General features: G+C 46.1%; 1 protein-coding gene across 2 annotated transcripts in view; it reads left to right on the top strand.

Annotated features, from left to right (window-relative positions):
* The first annotated feature begins 849 nt into the window (after positions 1-849).
* PFKFB1 (6-phosphofructo-2-kinase/fructose-2,6-biphosphatase 1) overlaps positions 850-9,204 on the top strand; it is a 52,911-nt gene continuing 44,556 nt past the window's right edge. Inside the window, exon 1 of one of the 2 annotated variants that reach the window (XM_044305272.1) lies at positions 850-1,252. Coding sequence is in view for 1 of the 2 variants with exons in the window: in XM_044305271.1 (XP_044161206.1) it covers positions 1,204-1,252 (49 nt within the window). In the remaining variant the exon portion in view is untranslated. The remainder of the gene's footprint in view (positions 1,253-9,204) is intronic. The other variant, XM_044305271.1, reaches the window with a different exon arrangement.

Raw genomic sequence — 9,204 nt, 5'->3', positions numbered from 1 at the left:
CGCAACCCATGAACAGGCGTGGCGCTGTTTCTGAAGAAATTAGCATTTTTTTTTTTTAATTAATTCTGGCCAACGCCTATTTCCCAGACATCACTTTCAGGCTAGGACTACATGGCGACATTTCCTGTTGTGTATGTCTACAGTGTCGCAATGCGACATGCTGCGACGTGACCGTGGTAAAATAAAAAAACGAGACATGCTGGATTTCGTGTTGCACGGGACACTCACTCTATTGACTTCGATACAAGGGCTCATGCACACGACCGTATTTTCTTTCCGCGTCCGTTTTTTTTTTTTTGCAGCCCATATGCAGAACCATTCATTTCAATTGGAAATTACTCCGCGTGCATCCCGTTTCCGTAAGTCCGCCAGTCCGTTCCGCTAAAATACAGAACATGTCCTATTCTTGGACAAGGACAGTCATTGTTACAATGGATCCACACACAAAAAAAAACAAAAAACGCTGCAACACGGACGTCACCCATTTTTTTTTTGCGTACCACAAAACACGGACGTTCGTGTGCTTGAGCCTCAAGTCACACACGACTCGGCTGTAAAGTAGTCGCACGTATTTACGTGTCGCCCCTTAGCCTCGCATATTGGCCAGTGCCATAAGGGCGCCCTCGCTGTGCACGCCGTATACATTCTACTGTACTGCTCAGGACTAAAGGGTTAACGCCGTATACCTTCTACTGTACTGCTCAGGACTAAAGGGTTAACGCCGTATACCTTCTACTGTACTGCGCAGGACAATAACTCAGGGCGAAGACTGACGCTTGCACTAAATGGGACTCGCTCAAGGGCAGAAAGGGGAGTGCACAGGTCCCAGGGTGGAGGTAGAGAGGCACCAGCTAAAGATCCTTCCTACTGCAGGCCGGCTCCTCTCGTGCTGCACGCAGGGGGTGGTTGTACTCATGCTGGGGGTAGTACCTGTCTTCCAGGAACCTCATTTCCTTCTAATATGTCTTAAGTCAGGGTGTCCTGGGATTGGCCCAGGGTGTCAGGCGCTCCCTTGCAGGCAGCCAGAGGATTATTCAGCATTGCAAGAACAGCAGGTGTTTGAGGCATATATTAAGCTGCAGTCAGGGAGGCAGAAAGGGCAGGGGCAGCTTTTATTTTTATTCCTGTTTGGGTGACGCTGACCTTTCATACGTGCGGGGAGCTGAAGGCTGGCGGTGGCCGGGGTCATATGCACTCGAAGCAATGGACAGGGAGAAGAGGACACAAGAAGACAAAGCCTCCCGGATCCCAGGTGAGATGTTGGGCTGCAGGACTTGTTGTAGGAGGTTTGTTTTTGTTGTTTTTTACTAGTATTGAGTTGGGTTTGCACAGATTTTTGCTGGTGTTTTTGTAAACTATTGTTTTTTTTGTGAAAATATATATATATATTAGTGGTGTGTGTTGTGTTTTTTTTTTTTTTTTGCAGCAAAAATGCCAGCACCTTATATTAGCTGAATGTGAAGCGTGAAATGCAGGACACGCAAGTGTGTTTTGTTTACTAGGTGGTGAGTTGTGTGTGTGTTGGTTTTTTTGGTACTTTTTTGGGTTTATTTTCTGGGTGTGGGTGATTTACTAACATCCCTATGCCGAATATTTTTTTTGTATATATGAAAAAAGTTGCAAGATAACTTTTCACTACTTTTTAAATTGCTCATGCGACAGTATTTTTGTTGTGCGGGCACTTTTACGCCATCCTCGCCATTTGGGGGAGTAGTGGGGGTTGTTTCCAGGCATAATTATCAATAATACATTTATCAGGGCTCCCCAGTGGCAAAAAGGGCGTGAAAAAACACAGGCGACGGGGGAGATTTATCAAAACCAGTAGAAGGGAAAATTGACTGTCCAATCAGATTCCACCTTTCACTTTCTAAGGTGGATACTTTCACACTGGCGTTTTGGCTTTCTGTTTCTGAGATCCGTCATGGGCTCCAAAACGGATCAGTTTTGCCCTTATGCATTCTGAATGGAAAAGGATCCGCTCAGAACGCATCAGTTTGCCTCCGATCCGTCTCCATTCCGCTTTGGAGGCTGCTTTCAGCGTTTTGAGGTCCGTCTGACAAAACTGAGCCAAATGGTCCTGACACACAATGTAAGTCAATGGGGACGGATCCGTTTTTTTTGACACAATAGAAAATGGATCCGTCGCACACAAAAAAAATTATAATTAACAATTGAAATGCAGCAGATTTCAAATTTCTGCACCTAAGGCTCTTGCACACGACCGTATGGTTTTGCTTTCCGTATTTCCGTTTTGTTTTATTTGTTTCAGTAGCGTTTGTTTGTGATCCATTTTTTGCGGATCGCAAACGGAAGCATACAATAAGATTCAAACCTATTCACTTCAATGGGGCCGCAAAAGATGCGAACAGCACACCGTGTGCTGTCCGCATCTGTTGCTCTGTTCCGCGGTCCAGCAAAAAAAATTGAACATGTCCTATTCTTGTCCGTTTTGCGGACAGGAATAGGCGTTTCTATTATGGGCGGACCGTTCCGCTAATTACAGAACACACACAGGTGGCATCCGTGTTTTGCGTACCACAAAACACGGCGCGGTTGTGTGCATGTAGCCTTACACTGTGGGTTTTCCACGTAAAATCCCATGCGGAAAAACCAAGAGTAATCCACAAAGTGTGCAGCCACCCTTAGGCCACCTACACACTAGGCAGAATACGTGCGGATATGGTGCAGGATCGCACATAAATCCGCACGTAAACTCGTGCTGATCTTGTGTGCGTTCACTCGTACCTGTGGGCAGGTGATTTATAGGCTGTATTACACAGCCCGATTCTACAGGCGATTGTCGGAAGGGAAGAGTTCCTTCCTGGCAATCGCCTGGTCGCTGGCGGAGGAGATCGCTGCTATTACATGCATGGGGAGGAGTGATCGCTATACCATCGCTTGTCCCCAAGTTGTGTCGTTATTTGCCGGCAGCAGATCCTGATTAGACAGCACGACCTGCCGCCGGCGAACCGTGATCTTTAAACCCGCTGAAAGATCACGATTGCCCGATAAACGAGCAGCAGTATTATACCGCCAGATGATCAATGGAAAGTCACTGATGGGACTTTCAATGGGTCCGTTGAAAACTCGGCTAATGCACCGTTTGTCATCCGCGTCCGTAATTCCAGGCCGTCAAAAATATATAACCTGTCCTATTATTTTCGCAGAAAATGGTTCGCGGACCCATTCAAGTCAATGGGACCACTAAAACACACGGAGGCACACAAGATTGTCATCCGCGTCCATTTTTTTCCTATCATTTGCATGGCAAACTTGACTTAGACTTTTTTTTTTTACTTTAAGTCTGGTGGTCCTCAAAAAATAAAGGAAGACACACGGAAACGGATCATGGAACAACGGAACCCCATTTTGCGGAACGGAACACAACGGTCGTGTGCATGAGGCCTAAAATGTGTGTTCCGCAAAACACGGATGCCAGCCACTTGCGTTCGGCAGTTAACGGAACGGGCCACCCATGATAGAAATGCCTATTGTCCGCAAAATGGTCAAGAATAGGAATATCGATTTTATACATTTTTTTTTTTTTTTTTTTTTTTTTTTTTTTTTTTTTTTTTTTTTCAGAGCCACCTAACGGAGAAATGGCGTGCTGTTCGCATCTTTTGCAGCCGCATTGAAATAAATGGGTCCGAGTCTGTGCCGCAAAAAAGGCAGTTCGGATGCGGACCCAAACATTGGTCGTGTGCACGAGCCCATAATACAGGGTTTAGGCCACTTGCACACATCAGTGTTTGGTCAGTGATTAGAGCCGCACCTGGTTTTAGCTCACAAACACAGGCGTAATCTCTGTGGAAGCTCCACGCCTGGTTTTGGCTCGCAATCGCTGATGGAAATCACTGATCAAACACTGATGTGGCCTAAGGCCTCATGCACATGAGTGTAGTTTTGGTCAACATCCGATACGCATTCATCTCAATGGGGCTGCAAAAGATATACAGTTAGGTCCATATATATTTGGACACAAATTTTGTCTTTATTGCCTGTTTACTAAAACACATTCAAGTTATAGTTATATAATGGACAAAGTCCAGACTTTTAGCTTTCATTTGAGGGTATCCACATTAAAATTGGATGAAGGGTTTAGGAGTTTCAGCTCCTTTACATGTGGCACCCTGTTTTTACAGGGACCAAAAGTAATTGGACAATTGACCCAAATGCTGTTTTCATGGCCAGGTGTGGGCAATTCCTTATTTCATTCTCAATTCAGCACATAAAAGGCCTGGAGTTGATCTGAGCTGTGGTGCTTGCATTTTGAAGATCCTGCTGAGAAGTAAACATGCGGTCAAAGGAGCTCTCCATGCAGGTGAAACAAGCCATCCTTCATCTGCGAAAACAGAAAAAACCCGCCTGATGACCACAGCATCATAGTAACCTATGATGCTGTGCTCACGGACTGTATGTCTCGGAGGACATACGGTCGTGTGCATGAGCCCTTAGGAGTGGCAAAATCTACAGAAAGCACTGGTGACCTCAACAATGCAAAAAGACCTGGACGCCCTCAGAAGACAACAGTGGTGGCTGATCACTGAATAATTACCATGGTGAAGAGAAACCCTTACACAACGGCCAACCAAGTGAACCACACTCTCCAGGATGTAGGCGTATCGATATCCAAATCTACCATAAAGAGAAGACTGCATGAAAGGAAATACAGAGGGTTCACTGCACGGTGCAGCCACTCATCAGCCATAAGAATAAGCAGGGTAGGTTGGAATTTGCTAAAAAAAAAAAAAAAAAAAAAAAAATCTTCTGGAAGAACATTTTTTGGACAGATGAAACCAAGATCAACCTCTACCAGAATGATGGAAAGAAAAAAGTATGGCGAAGGCATGGTACAGCTCATGATCCAAAGCATACCACATCATCTGTAGAACACGGCAGAGGCAGTGTGATGGCTTAGGCATGCATGGCTGCCAGTGGCCCCGGGGCCCTAGTGCTTATTGATGATGTGGCACAGGACAGAAGCAGCCGGGTGAATTCTGGGGTTTTCAGTTTTAGCGTTTGCGCATTTTTTTGCGACTTTTCCACTCCATTATTCTGACTTGAGCTAATGATAAATCTGGCCCATTGTGCGCTCAAATGCAGCCAAACTGATTGGTCGGCGTTTCATAATACAGATGGACAATGACCCAAAACATAAAGCCAAAGCGACCCAGGAGTTTATTAAAGCAAAGAAGAGGAATATTCTTGAATGGCCGAGTCAGTCACCGGATCTGAACCCAATAGAGCATTTCACTTGGTAAAGACTAAACTTCAGACAGAAAGGCCACAAACAAACAGCAACTGAAAACCGCGGCAGTAAAGGCCTGGCCGAGCATTAAAGAGGAGGAAACACAGCGTCTGGTGATGTCCATGAGTTCAAGACTTCAGGCAGTCATTGCCAACAAAGGGGTTTCAACCAAGTATTAGAAATTAACATTTTAGTTACAATTATTAAGTTTGTCCAATTACTTTTGAACCCCTGAAATGAAGGGATTGCGTTTAAAAAAATTCTTTAGTTCCTCACATTTTTATGCAAACCTTTTGTTCAACCGACTGAATTAAAGCTGAAAGTCTGGACTTCACCTGCATCTGAAGTGTGGTGATGTACAGAACCAAGATTAGAAAAAATGTCCAAATATATATGGACCTCACTGTAGATGAAAATGGCCCAAATATCGGCCTCCTTTAAAAAGACTGCATGACAGGAAGGGGTTGTTCGCGTTTTTTGCAAAACAAACAAGAATAGGACATGTTCTGTCCTTATTTTTTGCATAGTGAACTTACGGAATGCACACAGTCATTTCATTTTATTTATTTTTTGCGGCCTCATTGAAATGAATGGTTCTGGATACGAGGTGCAAAAAAATAACCCGGAATGACACGAACAAAAAATACGTTTGCTTTGTACTGGTCCGAGTCCCAGTGGGTGTATGGCGACTTATTTGAAGGCAATGCTTCATGTGGGGGGGGGGTATGCAAATTAACAGACATCCCTCAAACCAGACTTGTGGTCGCTATGGGACTCGTCTTGAATTCCAGGTCTGTGGATCTTGCTGGAATACAAAATGCAGCATTGACTATGAGAAGGCCCAATAGCACTGCCTGAGGAGGCCACTAGAGGGCACCCTTGACTACTAGTTAAACATTTTTTAGGAAGAGTCCACCATCTATGATAGAATCCGTGTACAGTCGCTTGTCTATAGAGACCGCTTGACCCCTCGAAGACCTGCTATTTTGGAAAAACTGGGAAACGTATGTAGGCGCCAACTTGAGGCACGTTCACACAGCCATGTTTGCCGTTTTCGCCTGCATTTATTTTTACCAAAGAATTCATACTAGGTCTCAATGGGAAAAAAAATATATATAGGGGGATTAGGGGTTCCCACTCCTTCCCCTTCTGCCTTCATTGTGGTGCTGGCTTAGTGTAGTGAGGATCTAGTGACACCCCTGTATGTAGTGAGTGGGCACGCATTATTGCATTGACAAATGTAAAGGGGGGGGGGGTTGGGGTCCTAGGATGCGAAAAACCCCTTCTGAGCAACTCTAGATCTGCAGGCAGAGGATAGGGGATAAGTGTCTTATCGGCAGGGGTCCAACAGCTGGGGCCCCCACTGATCATGAGAAGAGGGGCCCATGTGAATGGAGTGGTGGACCTGCATACACAATGCCGCTCCATTCAACTCTATAGGGCTGTTGAAGAGAATTGAGCACTTGTACCCTGCTATCTCAGACAATGGAGCAGCTGAAACGCGTGTGTCTGCTCCATTAAAACGGGGGAGCAAGGCCCCTGCTCTCGTGACCACTGATGGCCCCAGCAAGTGGACTCCTGACAGACACCTGGCATGGATAAGGGGTAAGTTGTTGCAATGGGACAACCACTTTAACTGATGGGTGTATGAAAGGAAGCGGGGAATTTGAGGCTGTGTATCAGAAAAGGGAGTCCCAACCCACTATAAAAATATATAGATAAATGTATATGTACACTTTCCTGCCCTAGACCACCATCGTTAACCCCCTTCACCATCCTAAGCCATGTTATAAGAAATGATATGATGAGTACCGACCTAGGTAAACCCTGGACCGTTACAGATAATGGTTATCCATAACCCCCTCATCACCCTAGACCACCGGAGATACTGGGGAGGAAGTGCAGAGATGTTACAGGAGTGCTATGAGTAAGCCCTGAACCATCCTCTGTAACCAGGCGTGGTGGACATGTAGGAAGGTATAGAATTCGGGGTGGAGGAGGAAGGAAGGGAATTTTGCTTCCTCCTTTGTGGACACCAAGGCATTTGGGAACCTTGAGGCAGATTTAGTAATCCAGTCTGAAACGCTGGCGTCGTACACGTAGATGAATCACAGGCTCTCGGTTGGATGATGACTGGTGCAGGGATAGACCTTCTAGTCTAACTTTTGACCTACTGTTGGCTGGTTTACTTTGCACCAAAATTTTGACGCAGGTTTGACACACGTGGTGGCATTTGGAGCCCCACCTCTTTCTAAAAAGTCACACCCCTTGTTGAGCTGGAAAGTCGAAACGGGCAAGCTCGGAGCAGGTTTTTTTTTTTTTCTCTTTCTTTTGCTTTATAAATGGGTCTAACTTGATTGCAGCTTTATGCGTCAGCAATGCACCAAATTATGACCCATTTCACATCAAGGTCTAGGTGCAAGGACCTTAGTAAATTCGCCCCTGAGGTGTGTCTGCATTAATTATGTAGTTTTCAGGTAAAAGGTATTCCAAAATGTTGCAGATGTAGTGTTTAAAGGGGTTGTCAAGCCATCTCCCCTGTCCCTCTGAACATAAATCGGTGGTTCCACTGCTGCTTCATTCCCATACGATTCCAGTCCCTGCAGGACCAGGGAGCATCTTGGTCCCGTTACCCCCTGCGGTCACAGCCAGGGGTGCACCACCAATGAGGCAAGTTGAGGTGATTGCCTCAGGTAGGGGCAAGAGGGGGGCAGCGGAAGGGGGGATTATCTGTTTCTGCAGTATAGTATTGGGAAGCACACTGGTCTGTCAAGGACCACAACCCGTTTGACAGAGCCACTCAGTAGACAGTCATAGTGTCCTTCATGTGGTCACTGACTACAACTAGCAAATGTGTGAACCCCCCCCCCCCCCCCCACCCTTCCTTCAACTGCTACGTGCGAACCAACCCCCACTCGAGACCAGCAGTAGGCCTCATTCTGACGTCCATGTTGAGACCGCAACATACAGATCACTCTTGTACAGCAATAGGTCTGTATATCCGCATTGGCCGTCGGAGACTATTGTTTGCAATGGTCTCCAGGTCTGAGAGACACAGACCAGAATAATGCATGTCCTGAGTTTTTCCGTATGGACCATCGGCTAAGCCTGAACGTGTTGACCATAGGGAGAGGGGAGAAAGCTGCTGCCAGAACTGTCCCTTATCTCCCCGAGAACAATAGGATCAGGCAGTTTAAATGAAACGTGCCCGATCCTAATCTCCTTCAACCTCTGTGGTCAGGAAAGGATCGAGAAGCCCCCCACTTGCACATTAGATTGACCTCAGCCCTGACGAAATTTGGGGTGTTCAGCAGACCGTTATCTAATGACTACAGCCAGCTGACCACTGGGGGTCCCAGCAGCGGTCATCGAAGGACAGTTTATAACTAGTGATGACCGAGCATGCTCGGCCGAGTACCGATTTGGCTCGAGCATCGCTATGCTTGGCACGTGGCGGTACTCGGCCGAATACCACGTGTGCTCATCGCATTGCTCCAATCTCCTCCCCGCACGTTTGGCGCCTCCTAAGCAGCCAATCAACATTCAGGTAAGTAATTCCCTTCAATGTCATGCCATAGCTATGTTAGCTATTAGCCTTACACTGATTGGCTGGCCGGAACACGTGATACCAGTTTATATAGGAGCCGACGTCCCGCGCTCGGATCATTCAGCGTCAGGGAGAGCAGACGGGCAGGGACAGATAGCGTTTTGCTGGAAATTTACAGATTTAACTCCCAAAAAAAATCATCAGGGACAGGCGTCTTCAGGAAGGGACAGATAGTGCAGGGCTAGAAAATTGCTTTTTTTTAAGTACTCAAAAGCTTTTAAAAGACAGAAAGATTTGATATTGGTGAGATCTACAGTACGCCATCAGAAAGCAGTGTGTTTAGCAGACATTATAAAAAGGGGCTTATTCACTAGAGTGTGCCTGCTAGTGAGATATACACCATGCCATC

This window comes from Bufo gargarizans, chromosome 9, assembly GCF_014858855.1.
Source record: "Bufo gargarizans isolate SCDJY-AF-19 chromosome 9, ASM1485885v1, whole genome shotgun sequence".
In the NCBI taxonomy this organism is placed as follows: domain Eukaryota; kingdom Metazoa; phylum Chordata; class Amphibia; order Anura; family Bufonidae; genus Bufo; species Bufo gargarizans.
The sequence above is the reverse complement of the archived record's forward strand: the minus strand, read 5'-3'. Positions and strand labels throughout refer to the sequence as shown.